This window comes from Odocoileus virginianus, unplaced genomic scaffold (assembly GCF_023699985.2).
Source record: "Odocoileus virginianus isolate 20LAN1187 ecotype Illinois unplaced genomic scaffold, Ovbor_1.2 Unplaced_Contig_4, whole genome shotgun sequence".
NCBI classification, from domain to species: Eukaryota; Metazoa; Chordata; class Mammalia; order Artiodactyla; family Cervidae; genus Odocoileus; species Odocoileus virginianus.
In genome coordinates, this window is record NW_027224321.1 from 2,386,753 (window position 1) to 2,406,645 (window position 19,893).

At 47.0% G+C, this 19,893-nt stretch overlaps 1 protein-coding gene across 2 annotated transcripts in view; it reads right to left on the reverse strand.

The window, feature by feature from the left end:
* The window catches only part of IQCA1 (IQ motif containing with AAA domain 1), a 175,091-nt gene extending 156,408 nt beyond the window's left edge, over positions 1–18,683 (reverse strand). Inside the window, exons 1-4 of one of the 2 annotated variants that reach the window (XM_020905508.2) lie at positions 18,351–18,683; positions 8,184–8,508; positions 4,995–5,114; positions 161–352 (exon numbers count right to left, since the gene is read on the reverse strand). In XM_020905508.2, coding sequence (XP_020761167.2) covers positions 161–352; positions 4,995–5,114; positions 8,184–8,508; positions 18,351–18,361 — 648 coding nt within the window. In that variant the 5' untranslated portion in view covers positions 18,362–18,683. The remainder of the gene's footprint in view (positions 1–160; positions 353–4,994; positions 5,115–8,183; positions 8,509–18,350) is intronic. The other variant, XM_020905507.2, reaches the window with a different exon arrangement.
* Between the last annotated feature and the right edge of the window lie 1,210 nt (positions 18,684–19,893).

Consider the following 19,893-nt stretch of genomic DNA (forward strand, 5'->3'; position numbering starts at 1 on the left):
GGAGACCTGGGTTCGATCCCTGGGTGGGGAAGATCCCCTGGAGGATGGCATGGCAATCCCACTCCAGTATTGTTGCCTAGAGAATCCCATGGACAGAGGAGCCCAACCCCAGTCTGCATCTCCACCTTGTCCCCCATGTCCGAGGCTGCCCTGGTCATACCTTCTGGATCCTCAGCGCAGCGGCACCTGCATCCGCCACTTTATCGCCGAGTAACCTGGCTTGCTTGGCTCTGTATTCCTGCAGGTAGATCTGCTTCATGAACATGGCTCTCAGACGCCCTTGCCGCGCCCTCTCGGCAATCTGGATCAATTTAATAGCCTCTTCTAGGGGGATAGGCTTTACTTGGTATTTCTGCAAAAACATTTAAGATAAATCAATGTTTAAACACGCTCAGGACATTAACTGATTCCAGAAACATCACACACTTACTTCTAACACCACCCTGCTTACACTCTCCAAACTACTGAGAGAATTGCAGCCATTCAACACCAATCATTTTTTTCCCATGCATACGCATATTTTGATAATATGTCATGTTCACACTGTGAACCTGTATGTAAGGACCTGTTAAGCCTTCCTCTACCATTTCTAACAAAATACTAATTAGCTCCACAATGTTTTAGGTTGGCAGCAGACTATACGAGGGATGCCAATGAAAACGAATCAAAATCAACCTGAAATGGCTACCAACTTCTACCAACTTCATAGTAGAAATGTAGAAATTAAAAACATATATCTACTATGAGAATTTAAAATGTGAAATATAGACGAAGGCAAATGCTGGCTTTAAAATCAATTACAGAACCATCTAGTGAATGTGAGTAATATTCGGGTCATTTTAGGAGAATAACTTTGTAAGGGAAACCTCTCCCAGCACATCCATATTTGTCCTTTAAAACATCTATAACGTGGTGGGAACTGCTCAAGAATGCTGTCTTTGGAGATCTCATGTGGGGGAAGTTTGGGCAAACTCAGGGAGGGGCAGTGCGGCTTTTTGAGGACCGGGATGAGAGCGAGGTGGCTGTTGGTTGGGGGCGGGGTGCATCCGGGGTTCTGCGTGGGCTCCAGCCCGAGGCCCTCCGTCGTCCCAGGATGGAAGACGAAGCTGTGGACCTGGTCTGGCTTCACCCAAGCCTTCTGCCTGGACAGAGCCAGAAGGGAGAGGCTGTTTGAATCCAAAAACCACTCGATCACGGGCTGAGCCCTTGCCCAGGCCTTGGGGGCAGTGACAGCCACACGTGGGTCCGGCAGGAGAGTGCGGCCCACGGGCAGGCGCTGAAGCTCATCCCCTGGGCCACAGCTCCTCAGGACGGTCACTTCTCCGTGTAACGGGGGCGGCAGCAGGGGATGCAGAGGAAGCGGCAAGAAAGGGAGTGAAGGGCCATTTACTGAGGACCTATAGATGCCAGAAATACTTTCCACATGCTTTCTCATCCAATTCACAAAGCAACGGCCAAGACAGGTATTACGTGACCAAGGCCGGGGATGTCCCTGCAGGCCCAGTGGCTAAGACTCTGCACTCCCAAAGCAGGGCCTGGGTTTGATCCCTGGTCAGGGAACTAAGATCCCACGTATAGCAACTAAAGATCACGAGTGCTGCAACCAATACCCAAAACAGCCAAATATTCATCTGTAAGGGGCTTCCCTGGTGGCTCAGATGGTAAAGAATCTGCCTGCAGTGTGGGAGACCCTCATTCAATCCCTGGGTCAGGAAGACCCCTGGAGAAGGGAAGGGCAACCCACTCCAGTATTCTTGCCTGGAGAATTCAATGGATAGAGGAGCCTGGTGGGTTATAGTCCATGGGCATTGCAAAGAGTTGGACATGACTGAGAGATACACTTTCCCTTTTGTACATACATAAAAAGAAGACCGAGGGTAAAGAAAGTAATTCACGCAGTTCCCACAGCTAGTAAGGGACTCATCCCATTTGAAGTGAGACAGGTCACCCTGTTTCATGAAAGCACCCACCGCCCCTCAGCGTGGAAGCACCAGAACCTTCCAAGGAAGCTCTTTTACACAACTGCTCAGGGTCTGGTGTCCAGGGGCATCTTGCTGCTTCAGATTTGTAGGGTGCACTTTTTTTCAATAATGCACTTTAGATGTAAAGGTAAAATGAATATTGCGTGCATGCATGCATGCAAAGTTGCTTCAGTTGTGTCTGACTCTTTGCGACTCCATGGATTGTAGCCTGCCAGGCTCCTCTGTCCATGGGATTCTCCAGGCAAGAATACTGGAGTGGGTTACCATTTCCTTTTCCAGGGGATCTTCCTAACCCAGGGATCGAACCTGCATCTCTTAAGTCTCCTGCACTGGCAGGCAGGTTCTTTACCACTAGTGCCACCTGGGAAGCCCAAAATAAATATTGTTATGCTATGCTGCGCTTAGTGGTTCAGTCATGTCCAACTCTTGTGACCCTGTGAACTGTAGCCTGCCAGGCTCCTCTGTCCATGGGGATTCTCCAGGCAAGAATACTGGAGTGGGTTGCCACGCCCTCCTCCAGGGGATCTTCCCAACCCAGGGATCGAACCCAGGTCTCCCGCATTGCAGGCAGATTCTTTACCATCTGAGCCACTGGGGAAGCCCAAAATGAATATTATGTTGGTATAAATTAGATGATGTATGTATAAATCCTTAAGCATAGAGCAGGTGCTCAGCCAATGTTAGTTATTACTGTCTATTTCCTTTAGATTGCACACTGCCATTCTGAAAATAATTTCAGCCCTCATGGGATACATGTGAGGGATTTGAGATGTCTACTCAATACAACAAAGATATCTGAAGGTCAGCGGAGGCCATAAGAGTAAATACTCAGCATGATCAGTGCAGAAGTGGGCAGTTATTTTCCCTTTATCAAAATTCTTCTTGGGGGGAAGGATTTCCCTGGTGGTCCAAAGGCTAAAATTCTGCACTCCTAATGAAGAGGGCCTAGGTTTGATCCCTGATCTGGAAACTTAAGATCCCATATGCCGCATGCCACATGACAGGAAAAAAAAAAGGAATTCTAATAACAAAATTCTTCTTGGGATATACATTGTACATATTTGCAAGATATAAACAGCTTGAGGCAAGAGCAGGGGGTCCAGTGAGACACTGATGGGCACAGGAAAGTCACACAGACACCCGGGTGTTGCTTGGAACCCCCACGTTCCACCGAGCACCCTTAGGTACCCCAGAAATGGGGCCTGGAGAACAGAGATGAATGGCTTGACCTAAGAAGGCGAGAGGAGCCGCTGAGGCTGACTGCTGAGTGAAGGCAGGGCAGAAACCTTTCTACCACTGACCCTGCACAAACCAAGACAGGCGGAGGGAAGACAAATGGCAGGGAGGACATCCTAGTGCGACTGCGCTGTGTGCGACGTAATCACCCTTCTCCGCCCTCCCAGGAGATCCTGTGGATTCTGCACTGCGTGTCAACGCTCTGGGCCAGGGACTCCTGGGGGTGGGAGTGCCTGGGGGGGGGTTCTGTTCTGCTGATGTGGGAACTGGAGGCAGAGACCCAGGAGCCCATGGTGAAGGGATGGCTGGATGCCCCCGAGGCCAGATTCCAAGGAGTCCACTTGGAGGAAAGTTTGATGCAGAAGACAGGCCAGATGTTTAGGGGAGGAGCAGTGGGAGGAGGGGTGGTCCTGAGTGAGGCGGGTCAGGCAAGGGGTCTGGAGGGACACTGCGTCACACCAGGCTCTGCAGAAAGAGGACCGCTTGATTGGCTGGCATGTATGGCCGGGGTGCAGTGTGAAGCCGCCCGTGCAAAACAACAGGCGGCTCGGGGCTCGGTGTGTGTGCTCACACAGAACAGTACCTGACCTGCGTCCCGCGGCGGTGGGCAGACAGGGCACGCGCTGCTCCCTCCCCGCTGCCATCCTGGGGACACCTGGAGTCTTCCTTAACACCGTGGCATGGGCTGGCAATGCCCCCAGGGCATACCCATCTGAAGGCCACAGGCGTCGTTTTCCCTCATGTACCAAGGCCACACCCACAGTCTCAGCACGGCTACTAACGGTGCCCATCACCCTGCACCGTCCCTGGGTGGACGGTCCGCTGCCGCCTTAGTGCTGAGGCCGTGAAGACCAGCCGGGGGCATGAGGCACCACTCTGGAGGCAGGGAGGGGCGCTGGAACGCATCAGGCTGCGATGGCAGTGCCCTGCGGAAAGAGCTGCCCGCCAGGAGGCTGCAGGGAGATAAACGCAGAATCCAGGAGAAGGCAGAGAGACTTAGAGCCGAGACAGCTACTGAAACGGCAGAGGGTGTAGCTGTGGGAGTACTGGGGGGCAAAGGAGGAAAGCGGTCAGAGCTCCCACTGGGCTTTGCCCAGGGCTGTCCAGGGGGTCTACAGGTTCCCCCCTTTCCAGAGAGTCTACTCCGGTGATCTCAGTGCCACTCAACTTGAAGTTACTTTTTAAGATTGTTTTTTTTTTGATGTGGACCATTGTTGAGGTCTTTATTGAATATAACACTGCTTCTTCTTTTTCAATCTTTTGGTTTTTTTGGCCACGAGGCATGTGGAATCTTAGCTCCCCAACCAGGGATGGAACCTGCACCCCCTGCATTGGAAGGCAAAGTCTTAACCACTGGACCCCCAGGGAAGTCTCCCTCAACTTGAAGTTATAGGAGGTCAATCAGCATTTTCAGAAAGTATCATTTATAGCTCCTAGTTACTCAGTACTTAATTATTTTACATGAACAACATTCAGCTTCTGACCGCGGGCTGGGTGACTTTGAGATGAAACACTAAACTGAGTCGACCAACTACTCAATCTCAGAGCTTCTGATTTAACCAAGACTATGTTTTGATCTCTAAGTTCTTGGACAGGACTGGTTGTGACTTGTCAAAAACACACCCAAAAGTCATGTAATGTCTTACTGAGTAACATGCGGGAAAGGGTGCTGCTCTCCTTGCACTGAGAATAGTCTTGTTTCTCCCACAGTTAGGAGCAGCAGAAAAGGAGGTTTTACACTTTATGGAATGAAGTTTGTTAAAATGATATACAAACCTTTGTAGATACACCTAATTCACTTTCTGCTAATATCTGAGAAAGGATTTTCTCTCTTCCTTTTATGATTTCCAGCTTCTCCTTCAAAAAATACTTGGGTATGGGGATATCTAACTGTTGCTAGAGAAGAGAAAGAAGAAACAAAAGAGCAGTTTGGTCACAATCCCAGCACCTAAATCCACGTAAAACCTACAGTCAGGACATCAGAGACTCACTCTACCTCCCACCCTCACTTAAAGGTGAGGAAGCCAGTGGTGTGAAGACAGCTTGTTCCCATTAGTTCAGTTCAGTTCAGTTGCTCAGTCGTGTCCGACTCTGCGACCCCATGAATCGCAGCACACCAGGCCTCCCTGTCCATCACCAACTCCCGGAGTTTACTCAAACTCATGCCCATCGAGTTGGTGATGCCATCCAGCCATCTCATCCTCTGTCGTCCCCTTCTCCTCCTGCCCCCAATCCCTCCCAGCATCAGGGTCTTTTCCAATGAGTCAACTCTTCGCATCAGGTGGCCAAAGTATTGGAGTTTCAGCTTCAGCATCAGTCCTTCCAATGAACACCCAGGACTGATCTCCTTTAGGATGGACTGGTTGGATCTCCTTGCAGTCCAAGGGACTCTCAAGAGTCTTCTCCAACACCACAGTTCAAAAGCATCAATTCTTCAGTGCTCAGCTTTCTTCACAGTCCAACTCTCACATCCATACATGACCACTGGAAAAACCATAGCCTTGACCAGACGGACCTTTGTTGGCAAAGTAATGTCTCTGCTTTTTAATATGCTGTCTAGGTTGGTCATAACTTTCCTTCCAAGGAGTAAGCGTCTTTTAATTTCATGGCTGCAGTCACCATCTGCAGTGATTTTGGAGCCAAAAAAATATTTCCAAAAAAGTGAAGTCTGACATTGTTTCCACTGTCTCCCCATCTATTTCCCATGAGTGATGGGACCAGAAGCCATGATCTTAGTTTTCTGAATGTTAAGCTTTAAGCCAACTATTTCCACTCTCCTCTTTCCCTTTCATCAAGAGGCTTTTTAGTTCCTCTTCACTTTCTGCCATAAGGGTGGTGTCATCTGCATATCTGAGGTTATGAATATTCCTCCTGGCAATTTTGATTTCAGCTTATGCTTTTTCCAGCCCAGCGTTTCTCATGATGTACTCTGCATATAAGTTAAATAAGCAGGGTGACAATATACAGCCTTGATGTACTCCTTCTCCTATTTGGAACCAGTCTGTTGTTCCATGTCCAGTTCTAACTGTTGCTTCCTGACCTGCATACAGGTTTCTCAAGAGGCAGGTCAGGTGGTCTGGTATTCCCATCTCCTTCAGAATTTTCCAGTTTATTGTGATCCACATAGTCAAAGGCTTTGGCATAGTCAATAAAGCAGAAGTAGATGTTTTTCTGGAACTCTCTTGCTTTTTCGATGATCCAGCGGATATTGGCAATTTGATCTCTGGTTCCTCTGCCTTTTCTAAAACCAGCTTGAACATCTAGAAGTTCTTGGTTCACGTACTGCTGAAGTCTGGCTTGGAGAATTTTGAGCATTACTTTACTAGCGTGTGAGATGAGTGTGCAATTGTGTGTGGTAGTTTGAGCATTCTTTGGCATTGCCTTTCTTTGGGATTGGAATGAAAACTGACCTTTTCCAGTCCTGTGGCCACTGCTGAGTTTTCCAAATTTGCTGGCATATTGAGTGCAGCACTTTCACAGCATCATCTTTCAGGATTTGAAATAGCTCAACTGGAATTCCATCACATCCACTAGCTTTGTTCATAGTGATGCCTTCTAAGGCCCACTTGACTTCACATTCCAGGATGTCTGGCTCTAGGTGAGTGATCACACCATTGTGGTTATCTGGGTCGTGAAGATCTTTTTTGTACAGTTCTTCTGTGTGTTCTTGTCACCTCTTCCTAATATCTTCTGCTTCTGTTAGGTCCATACCATTTCTGTCCTTTATTGAGCCCATCTTTGCATGAAATGTTCCCTTGGTATCTCTGATTTTATTGAAGACATCTCTAGTCTTTCCCATTTTGTTGTTTCCCTCTATTTCTTTGCATTGATCATCCCCATTGATTGACTGTCCCCATTAGGTAGGCACAAATAAAGTCAAAAGGGGAACATGTAACATATCTCATTTTGATCATTATTTCAGAATTCCAGTAATCCATATCAATTAGGCCTCAATGAATTAATGACAGCTTGAGGAATTTTCTTTAGAGAGATAGTCCTATCTGAACCTACTAAAATAATAATTTAAATTCGGATAGCAATGAATTGAACTATAGAGCTCTTTGAATTAAATCTAATAATTTAACATCAGCACATCGACCATTTGTGTGTAAATAGTCACAATTAAAAAAAAAAATTTGGTTTTATTTTTACCTTAATTACCCCATTGCAAAAATAATTTACAAAATGAATTTGCTTTATTAGAAAACTTTTTTCTATACCCTAGTATAAACTCCTGTTCTTCATTTCTGTACAGGTATTTCAAACTGTTGCTTAGTCACTTAGCTGTGTCTGATTCTTCACGACCCCAGGGACTGCAGCACACCAGGCTTCCCTGTCTTTCACCATCTCCCAGAGTTTGCTCAAAGTCATGTCCATTGAGCTGGTGATGCCATCCAACTATCTTATCCTATTAGTGGAGGTCAGATGAATGTTTCCCATTCCAAGGTCAATGATCAAAACAGTAGAAGTGTTACTAAAGGATTTGAGTCACCACTGATTCAAAGCAAAGGAGGAGACGCATCTTCCTGGGAATTAGGAACCAGCAACCAAGAGGCTGCTCGTTAGGAAGATGATGGGATGCAAAGGCCAGAGAGAAATGTCTTCTGGAAACAGAAGAAGTGCTATTGCTGTGGGAAACTGGGGGATTATTTGTGAAAGGGTCATCCTACTCCATTCTTTCAACTGGCTTGGGCAGATACTGTGGTGACAAGTAAGATCACAACAACCCCAGTGTTCAGCAAACCTCAGGACCATGCAACAGTTCATCTGAACCAAAAGCTGAATGAACCCCATCCTTGTCCATGGCAGTAAAGTCTTATTGAAGGGCTATGCTTCAACTTTCAATACAACATACAACCTGTCAATATGCCTAGAAAGTCTGTAGATTACTGGTTACATGCCTACATATCTTATTTACAACAAAAAGAAACTAAAGAAAAAAACCCAAAAAACTCAAGTACTTACAGGCGCCAACTTTAGATCCTGTAAGATATCATCAAAGTAATGGAACTCAGTTAATTCCAACTCAACCATTTCATTCTTCAGCTCCAGGATGCGACCCATCACTGCATCCAGGATTTTTCGGATCAGAATGCGTTTCTGTGGGTGGACTATCTGGTCATAGACATTCTCCAGGTTTCTGAAGATCTGCACGTATTTTATGTAGAAGGTGGCTAACATCTGGAAGATGAACACTTGATTCCTTTGTGGTTCCATCATCTTCTGAGATTCTTTATCAAGCAAAGAATTGAGGGCTTCTTGGGTCTGATGCCACATCTTATTATACGTTCTGAGGGAAGACAGAATAGACAGTTCAGGAAGCAGAAATTACTTTGCAAGGCATAGGTACTGGGTATCTGGTGTAACAAAATGTAACATACCATAAATATGAGCTGAGAACACTGCATGTGGTTGCAATGTTCTTTAGATCATGCATGTTCCGTTTTGTTGTGCATGTGAGTTTTGGATATGACTACAATTATTATTTTCAAATAAATAGTTTAAAAAGCCTTTGACCTTTGGTGGAAGAAGGGGGCCGTGGAGGGGAGACCCTTCCATCTAACTCCCACTCCTCAGCCTCCCCGGCTGCACACCTCCTCAGTTCATTCCAACTCAACAGATCACTGCATTCTGGAGCTGAAGAATGAGATGGCTGAGTTGGAATTAACTGAGTTCCCAGTTAGCCCAGGAGGCTGGCTCCTCTCTCTTGTCTGAGTCAGTGAGGGGTGCAGCTGGGGGTGTTGAGGAGTGGGAGGGTTAGATGGAAGGGTGCCCCCTCCACTGTCCCCTTCTTCTACCAAAGATGTAGGGTGGTGGCCACCCTCCCAATTCCTTTCTGGTTTCCCAAGATGCAGCCCACACTTTTGTCATCTGTTCCCCTATTCGCCCCCCACTCCCCATCCCCCTACCATATCCCACCCCCCCATTTCCACTAAGTATGCCCTCTTATTCCTGCCAGGACTCTGACCAATACACTCATGGAAGAGACTTTTGTTTTCTTTCAAAATTTGGGGCAGTTTTTGGCTCTCATCTTATATCTAAGATCCAGTTCTGAAAAGATAAGTGGAAGTTCACTGTGTCTGGGAAGGGACTTCTTATAATCAGCGGGCCTAACCGGGGGAAGAGGGGTGGGCAGGATCCTGGCTGTCTCCCTGGGAAGAGGGTAAAACCCACCAATGTTCATCTCTCTCCGTAAGGTCTTCCCAGGAACGCGCCGGTGTGGGCGGCTCCAAACACCCGCCTGAGGAGCTCATGGGTCCAGGGGGCTACGGGCTCTCACAGCCTGTCCCGGGTCAGCCCAGCCTCTTGTGCCCACAGCCACCTGTGTCCCATGTCCCGCCCCGGGTCCAGGTCACCTGCACCGGCCTCGGCCACCAGGAGGGGAGCTGCTCAGCCCCTGCTCTCCGGGGCGGAAATGCCCCCTGCCGATCTGTGACCAGCCCCTCATCACTGGACGACCTGCCCAGGGTCCTGCCGACGGCTGGTCACCCAGCTCTGCTGACCTGCAGGTCACACTCTACCCCAGCCCTCCCTTTCACCCACGTGTGCTTTCCGTCCCCTGACAGCGCCCTGCTATCTCTGGTCAAGTGTTCTCGTGGCCCTTGTGTGTTTACAGCCCTTACTGCCTTTTCAGAGGCCGTCACGGGAGGAGGTAGAGATACATATGCTGGTCAACCCACCTTGTTGAACCGGGAGCCCCTCATCTCCTGCCTGAGGTCATCCCCAGACAAGCCCTCCGGAACGGTCCTCCACCACCTGCCCTTCCTCACGCGGGCTCCTCTCCCTCCCGTGGGTAAGGACGTGAGCATCCCACACTGAAACCACAGCCGCCTGCCGAGCTCCGAGCCACGTGCCATCCTCAGCATCCACGGGGCAGGGCGGCTCCCCTCTCTCCACTGGCGGGGGGAGGTAGGGTCTGCTCTTCAGAGGGGAGGTCAGCACCCGAACCCCCGTTTGCATAGTTGTGGGCTGAGCCCACAATCCAACCCACGGCTGCTATCTCCACCTCCGCTCAAAATAAAAGCAGCCCCACCACCACCATGAGATGCATAACCACAACATCTGCTGAGACAACGAGAAACAGGACTTCCATGTCCATCTGCCTGAAATTATCATAAATTTAAAAGAAAAATTTAAATATTTTTAAAAATAAAAGTTTCAGATAAATGAAAATAACACTTAAAAAGTTTCTTTTTTGTAATTTGATTTTTGTTTTATTGATCAATATTTCTAATTAAACATACAAATGATTAACATTTACTAACCAGATGTCATGCTAAGTTATTTAAATACGGTATGCCACTACCTATACTCTGAACATTTTTCAAAATTAAGTACTGCGTTGTTTCTTCAGTTTTAGTACTAGACTCCACCTCCACTCTCTCAATAAACCACCGTAAATTCAAAACAAACATTTGCTTTGTTAATTTTGAGGACCTGAAATAATTTAAGAACAAAACAACATTCTTATTTATAGAGAAAGATAAATATGGAAATCATGGTATTACAACAATCTCAATAGGCAGGACTTTTGTTTAATCTCTAAACCTACTGACATGTCAGTGCTCATAAAACAAGAAAGGAACTTAAATCTGTTACTGTTTCTATATTCATTTTCTATACTTAAAAAATTTTTATTTTATTCAAGTATACTTGACTCATAGTGCTGTATTAGTTTCTGCCATTTCTTTTTCCTATGCTTGGAGCAGAGATGGGAGATTTTTATCTTCCTGGCCCAAAATGAAAAGCTTCTCTTGATGTGAAAACTCTTTTAGGTTCAAATGAAGATGATGGTAACGGCTCATATTTACATCATGTTGGTCACTGTTCTGAGTACTTTACATGTATTAACTCATAAATCCTCTAAACCCTATGAGGTGATTGTTATTATCATTCCAATTTACAGATGAGAAGCCTGAGCAACCCAGAGACCACACTCCAGAACAAGAGAAACGACCGCAGTGAGACGCCTGCGCGCTGCAATGAAGAGCAGCCCCTGCTCTCGGCAAACAGAGAAAGCTCTGGTGCAGCAAGGAAGACCCAGCACACACACGCGCGTGCACACACACACACACACACACAACTGAACTGCTCCTCCCTCCCAGCACCCCACTGAGTCTGGCTGCTGAATACAGCACCTGCCACTCCACAATCTCTGGTTCAGGTACCAGATTTCTCCAAACTTGGCCATATCTAAAAAATACTGCCAGTGAAACAGCACTCTGCTAGACAACTTTATTATAACGATGAGAAGCTACTATCAGAAAGTTAGAATTCCACTCAGTTTGGGATGTCTCACTGTTTGCATGATAAAGAGACACAAAGAAGCTGAGCAGGTTCTTGGTTTTCCAAAGCCCAGACTTCCAGCATCCCAGAAGGGGCAGGACCCCCAAGGCTTTCGCTGACCCAACAGGTGACGCAGGCCCCACAGGCCAAGAGACTCGACACACGTTCCCACAAAACAGAAGACTCCCTCATTGTGTGGACTAAATAGGGCTCAGGGCCTAGACCCGGCAGGACAACGTTGCAGAAGAAAATGACAGGCTAATTCTGTTTGGAACTCAGAGCTGAAATTCCACTCAGCAAACAAAACCCAGCACCAGATCAAAAGCAAATTGTTCCCTCTGATCAAGGAGGGGCCACCTGGGGAATTCACAAGAGTTCAACGTGGAGGAAAGCTGAATGGCATGCTGCAAAGGACAGTAAAAGCGGTGGATTATTTCCACAGATGCCAAGGAGGTGCTCAATACATTTATGGCAAATGCCTGATGAAGAATGCTGTCCACACACCCCAGAGAAAAGACGATGACAACCCTCTTCAAAATTCTGAAAACCAGAGACCAAAAATATTTTCGGTAGAAAAACACTAGAAAGCTAAATAATACAAGCTAAAAAAAAGCATGAAGCATATAGAAAAGGGGTGAATATAAAAGATGTTAAAAACAGCTTTTGTAAATGATACCATTGCAAAATCCAAGGAAATCAGTAACAAAAAGTAAGAAGTCAATTGGTACAGCAAAGTTGCAAGGCACAGAAAAAAGCCCCCCAAACTAAACGCAGGGAAAATATGTGAAAAACGAAATTCCATTCACAGTCCTAGTTAAGAACATTAAACATTTAAGAATACATTTGGCAAAAGCCACACTAGATGTAGCTCAAGAAAATTCTGGAATGTCAGCTGCAGAGGACTGGATCCCACAGAAGGCAGTCTTTCTGTTCCTGTCTGGAGACCCAAGATACAAAGAAAGCAGACTCTTGAGACTGACAGGCAGATTTAATATTACCAAGAATTTGCTAACAATATCCGGAAGGCTCTAAAAATAAATCCAGTCATAGTTTCTAAATGCAGGGGTGGAGTTGATAATAAAAGATAAAGGGCATTTATCAGAATTCAAAGCATTTACTGTGCCAGCAAGCATTAAGGTGTGTCCCGCCACCCATGGAGGCTATGGAGGCTGTCTTCATGGGGTGCAGGGGGTGACCTGAATCCCATAAAGACCCACACCCATCATAACAAGGGATCTTAGGTAGAGGAGGCCTCCTCCAGGGGGAACAGCAGCCAAATGAATGGATGGGACACATCTAGAACTTCATGCCTAGGTTCTGCTTTGGGGCAGACCCAGCCCGGGAAGTCTTGCTGCCCTAATTCAGTGCACTCATTGGCTTGTTGTTCAGTCGCTAAGTCATGTCCAACTCTTTGTGACCTCATGGACTGCAGCACACCAGGCTCCTCTGTTCTCCACTATCTCCCAGAGTTTGCTCAAATTCATGTCCATTGAGTCAGTGATGCTATCTAACCATCTCATCCTCTGTCATCCTCTTCTCCTCCTGCCCTCAATCTTTCCCAGCATCAGGGTCTTTTCCAATGAGTTGGTTGTTCGCATCAGGTGGCCAAAGTATTGGAACTTAAGCTTCAGCATCAGTCCTTCCAATGAATATTCAGGACTGATTTCCTTTAGGATTGACTGGTTTGATCTCCTTGCTGTCCAAGGGACTCAAGAGCCATCTCCAGCACAACAATAAGAAATCATCAATTCTTCGGCACTCAGACTTCTTTATGGTCCAACTCTCACATCCGTACATGACTACTGGAAAAAAACCACAGCTCTGACTAGACAGACCTTTGTCAGCAAAGTGATGTCTCTGCATTTTAATATGCTGTCTAGGTTTGTCATAGCTTTTCTTCCAAGGAGCAAGCATCTTCTGATTTCATGGCTGCAGTCACCATCTCCAGTGATTTTGGAGCCCAAGAAAATAAAATCTGTCACTGCTTCCACTTTTTTCCCTTCTAGTTGCAATGAAATGATATTCAGCCTTGTCACACTCCTTTCTCAATTTGGAACATGTTCGTTGTTCCATGTCCAGTTCTAACTGTTGCTTCTTGAGCTGCATACAGGTTTTTCAGGAGACAGGTAAGGTGGTAGTATTCCCATCTCTTTAAAAATTTTCCAGTTTGTTGTGATCCACATAGTCAAAGGCTTTAGCATAGTCAATGAAGCAGAAGTAGATGTTTTTCTGGAATTCTCTTGCTTTCTCTATGATCCAACAAATGTTGGCAATTTGATCTCTGGTTCCTCTGCCTTTTCTAAATCCAGCTTATACATCTGGAAGTTCTTGGTTCACATACTGCTGAAGCCTAGCTTGAAGGATTTTGAGCATAACCTTGCTAGCATGTGAAATGAGGCAAGTGTACAGAAGTTGAAACATTCTTTGGGACTGGAATGAAAACTGACCTTTTCCAGTCCTGTGGCCACTGCTAAGTTTTCCAAATTTGCTGGCATATTGAGTGCAGCACTTTAACAGCATCATCTTTTAGGATTTGAAACAGCTCAGCTGGAATTCTATCACCTCCACTAGCTTTGTTCGTAGTGATGCTTCCTAAGGCCCACTTGACTTCGCATTCCACAATGTCTGACTCTAGCTAGGTGGGTGATCACACCATCGTGGTTATCTGGGTCATTAAGATCTTTCTTGTACAGTTCTTCTGTGTATTCTTGCCACTTTACTTAATCTCTTTGGCTTCCGTTAAGTCCTTAAACTGTTTCTGTCCTTTATTGTGCCCATCGTTGCATGAAATGTTCCCTTGGTATCTCTAACTTTCTTGAAGAGATCTTTGGCATCACCCAGTGTCACAGAGGTAGGACTCCCTCCAGGGCCAGAGCAGAGCCAACTCTTATCTGGTACTTCTGGCCAAAGACCTTCACCGGGGGCTTGATCCTTCCAAGTCCTGGCATTTGGGCTGCACCCTCTTTCTTCCCCACCTGCTGTTTTTCAGGGAACCCTTGTCGGAGGGACCAGGCAAGGTTGTTGACTGATAGGGAAATATTAAGTATCAAAAGCTGTGAGAGCATGCAACCTTACATCCTTACTGTTTCCCGCGGAGACTGGCTTCCGTGTTCCAGTTTCCCTATTGCCCCTCCTCATGTGTCCACTGGCTACAACCCTTACACTCCCTGGACCCCCATCCTGTGTAGCCCCCACTTCCCTCGCAGCCCCAGTCCAGCCTGACTCCGCCATGCCTTGGGCTCAAAGTCTCAGCAGCCTTCCACTGAGCCAGCGCCCAGGAAGACAACCTGAAACAAGGAAGGGGGCAAGATGATGTTTCCATTACTGAGACCATTACTGAGATGGAAGTCACATACCACAAGTTCACCCTCTGAAACTGCAGAAATCAGTGGTTTTCATCCACAGAGTTGTGCACCCTTCGCCACCCTTCTCTGATTTCAGACCATTTTGGTCACTCGGAACAGAAACCCCCATGTCCGTGAGCAGTCATTCCCTATTTGCCATTATCCCCATCCTCCCAGGCCCCTGGAAACCACTCATCTAATCTGTCTCTATTTACCTGCCTGTTCTGGACGTTCCACCTAAGCGGAATCATATAACAGGTGGCCCTGGGTGATCAACTCCTCCCACTCAGCATAATGTTTCCAGGGCCCACTGGGCTGTGGTGTGTATCGTCACTTCATTTCGGTTTATTGATCAATAATGTTCCATTGCGGGTATATCCCACATTCTGTTTATCTGCTCATCAGTTGAAGGACACATGGCGAGTTTCTGCTCTTTGGGTCTGGGGAATGATGCTGCTCTGAGCATCCCTGTGAAAGCTGTTCTGTGGACCTGTGTTCTTATTTCTCTGGGGGTATGGCACGGCGGTTTTTAAACGTGTGAGCACTCTGAGTTTAAAAGCAGAACCCGTCTCCTGAGGTAGTTGGTCTCAGGCGGGTTACTTAACCTCGTGTCTTCACTTGCTCAAGTGGCAAATCTGGATAATGACACCTGCCCTGGATGCCCCACAGGATTACCGAGGAGTGGGATAACAGATGTGAAAGTGTTCTTGAAATCTTAAATGCGCCTTGTAAAGAGAAGGCAGTATTTTATTCATGGGACCACCTAGAATTTTTTTTAAGTACTTGATTGGTTTCAGACTTCAGCATATGACCTAGAAACATTACAGATACTCAAGTCAGGAGGACCGTGGGTGCAAAAGACTGAATATGACGGCTGAAAGAGACCAGATTGTTATTTCTACAGCTTGGCAGTTTTCCTATGACTGGGGGATCGTTGAGGTGCCTGGGTTGGGGGAAGGGAAGAAAAAGAATATTCAGACGCACCATGTGCTTGAGAGGAAAAATCTACATCTTGCAAAATGGGAATTTTCAAGTTATTTTATACATGATAAACTTTTAGGTTTTTCCAATTTTCCTATCTAATTGGTTGTACTCTTTCTGAAATATTCCTTAGCTTTCTTGCTCGAAGGAAGGCCTAAAGTGAAAGAAAGTGAAAGTCTAAGTCACTCAGTCGTGTCTGACTCTTTGCCACCCCATAGACTGTAGTCTGCCAGGCTCCTCTGTCCATGGAATTCTTCCAGGCAAGAATACTGGAGTGGGTAGCCATTCCCTTCTCCAGGGCAAGGGAGGCTTGGCCTTCCCTAAAGGACACAGCTTTTCCTGTGACCCTCCTTTGTCTCAGAGCTCTCTGACTGTGGCAGGGAATAGGGCCAAGTCTTTGTTCCTCGCTCAATTTCCAGACCACTCTCCTTACTCCTTCCTACACTCTCTATAATTCTGAAACTCGTTTCATCTAATGGTATTGCCCACAGCCCTTCAATGTCACCATCATCTACCATCTGCATCATCTTTCCACACCCCACAGGACATCTACCCTCCAAACGGAATCTTTACCAATAGCCTCTACCCTGTCTTCTCAGTTCAGTTCAGTTCAGTCACTCAGTCATGTCCAACTTTGTGACCCCATGGACTGCAGCATGCCAGGCCTCCCTGTCCATTGCCAACTCCCGGAGTTTACTCAAACTCATGTCCATTGAGTCGGTGATACCATCCAACCATCTCATCCTCTGTTGTCCCTTTCTCCTCCTGTCTTCATCTTTCCCAGCATCAGGATCTTTTCAAATGAGTCAGCTCTTCATATCAGGTGGCCAAAGTATTGGAGTTTCAGCTTCAACATCAGTCCTTCCAATGAATATTCAGGACTGATTTCCTTTAGGATGGACTGGTTGGATCTCCTTGCAGTCCAAGGGACTCTCAAGAGTCTTTTCCAACACCAAAAGCATCAATTCTTTGGTGCTCAGCTTTCTGCCTTCTCATCTTCCTGCAATAAAGGACCTCAGCTCCTCTCTCTGCATGCTGGGGCCCGTGCCCTTGCTAGCAAGGACGTCACCTCACTTCTTCCTCCTCTCATTTCACCCCACTTCCTTTACGCTGGCCATTCCCCTTAACAAACAAACAGGCTATTGTTTCCTATCTTTAAATCTGTCTCCGGACCCTATTTCCCCCGCCACCAGTAACAGCAAAATGCCTTTAAAAACCCAGCCTTACACCGTCTACAGTTTCTCCCCTCTTCCTCTCTCCTACATTCACTTGAGTTCATCTTTCTACTCCATCTCCGCCATGAAGATCAAGGCCACCATGGGACTCCACACTGCTAAACCCTTGGCCGATTCTCAGCTTTCTTCTGGCCTGTCTCGGCAGCCTCCGACAGAGTCTGCTACTCCCTCCTCCGAGAAACTTTACATTTATTTTCCTTCTGCCTTCCAGGGCTCCACAATTATGTTTCTTCCTCAACGATCATGCCTGTAATTCCTCTGCGGGTTTCTCCTCCTCCATCTCTTGCTGTTGGATAGCCAAGTCTGAGTCCTTGAACCTGTTCTCTCTTCTGTCTACACTCATCTCCTGTCTCATAAAAACTGTTTATGCCAACAGCTGTAGGATTTATATTTCATACACAGATCTCTCGTCTGAACTCAAGTCAGCTGCCTACTTATGCTCACTGGATGTCCAACGGGCACCTCAAACTCAACATCTCCGAAAACGAACTGCCAATCTCCCCACCCGCAAGACTCCGCAAGCCCTCAGTCTCAGTCTCACTGCTTTTCTTTTCTGACCTGGAAATCAGGGTTACTGACAGCTAGAAATCAGGCAGGAGCTGCAGTGGTTTTGGCATCACGTTCCTGCTGTATACAAACTCTTTAGCCTCTATGTGCCTGAGTCCTCAACTGTAAAATGAAAATAATAATACTAACAGCTCTGACGTTGCAGGGGAGTCATGAGTTATTATATTTTCAGAGCCTGCGGAGTCAGCACTGTCACAGGTGTTTGAGATGACCATTATGCAATAACGGCTGGGCTGCTGCTCTGTAACTGGCACATCGTTGGGTGAAGACTCTTTGGTGTCTCCTGACTAGGGTTTCTTGCTGGAAAGCGAAGAGGTACCAATAAAGCTTCCTCAAGATCTTTTAACTTAAATATAGGGGCCAGGGTGCTTTCACAAAGCAATGAACACTGCTGGGAAAGATTAAGAAAAAAGCAGATAATGAACTGAAGGCAGGCACTGCTTCCTCAAAAATAAGACCACAAGGGCTAAAGTAAGCACTGCGTCTGGAGGGGCTCTTCTCTATAGGGGCCGGGGGAGCGCGAAAGGAGTCAGAGCTTTTAAGGGAAGGGCATGCCCTGTCCACAGAAGCTGACAGCCTGTGCTGAGGTGTATCTTTATTAGATAAAACTGCAAACATAAGGGGTGTAGGAGAAAAGAAAAGGAAAAGATGCAGAGCAAGCTATCTTTTTGCCTGAAGAAGCGCACTCCGCGGCTGCAACCCTGCAGCCCCTCACTTACTCGTTCGACATGTTGGCTGCTTTCCCTCTTTGCCTCGCCTGCCGGGAAGCTCTTCTGTTGTCCTCTGAGGCGTGGCTGGCTGCAGCGTCGGGGCACCACTAGAGGGGCTGGAGGAAGGTGCTTCCGAGGGAGGGATTGGGAATGGGGATATCCTCTGACTTCGCGAAGGGAAAGGCGGTAGGAAGGGAATGCCTACAGTCTCCAAGACGGGGGATTCCTGAGCCTTCCTTTAGGAGACTCGGGAACTTGACTCTGGCCACCCAGCGAGAAGCGCGAGGCGGAACCTAGCAACGGAGACGCTACTCCTGCGCAATACGCACTGCGGGGGGAGGGGGGGGCGGTCCGCTCTGCCGGCGTGCTCCCCGCCCCCTGCGCACTATGCGCCTGCGCGCCGCCGCCTGTTGTTTCCCTGGCAACCACGCCGGGCGGACGCTACTGCGCCATTGGTGGATACGCTGGTAGGAGTCACCAGCCATCACGGGGAAATTTGCCTTTCGGAGGACCCGCCCAGCGTTCCCCTGAACTGGCCCCACGTCCCATTCACCCGCTCTTTGTTCTTCACGCCAGCGTCTCGCTTTCTGTTTTGCCCCTTTTCATCCCCACTTTGAGATACGTAGCCTTGGACCAGGTCATGAATGATTGTAGCCGCAGTCTTCCCACCTGTAAAGTGGAGTAGCAATCATTCTTTCGAAACCTTACTGGGTATCTACTCTGGACCAAGCGCTGACTTCAGTTCTAGGGGTGCAGGGTAGATGCAGATGCTACCTTTCTTGGGCTTAATGAAAATGGAATAAGGCGACAGTGCGTTGGAAGCGTAAGATGCCTTGTGGATGTTAGTTTTTAGCAGGTCACTGTGAGTGTTTGGGTTCCTTGTTGTGTCATCACCTTTCGTATCTGTTGAGATTTATTTGCAAACTTGATAACCTGCAGTACCTACTGGAACATATTCAGAACTAATGCAGCTGGAAGGTGTAAAGAAACATTTCTGAAACAAAAGAATGGAGTCTGCAGATCAAAAGTTCTCACTGTGTTCCAGGAAAAACTGACATAGAACAACCAACACTTAAGAGATCCTGGGTATGTTATTGAACTTCAAGGAGAAGTGGTACAGGGAATCTGGCTGGTCTTGAATTTCTCCACAGTTGCTTTCAATTTCAGATGAAAAGTTAGCGATATATCTAAAGTTCCTGGGGAAAAATGTGAACCAGGATATTTCTAGTGATTGTAGTTAATATTCCAAAATATGAAAACTCTCAGGAAGCACAGCATTGTGTAAACTGGCACATTTTCGAATGCGGGTAACAGAAAACCACTGGGTTAATGTCCAATGGCTTAACGATAGGAGAATTTATGATCTTCCTTAACAACAAGGATAGAGCTGAGGCTGTTTTGGAGCTGATTATTCAGTGGCTGAAGATCACCACCCGTCTTTGATGGTCTTTTCCTCTTTCGGAGCAGCCGGTCGTTCTTAGGTCACTGGGTGACTTCCCTCTGCAGCGGCTCTCGGTGTTACAGCCTCACTCTGCGATGTCTTAAGATAGAA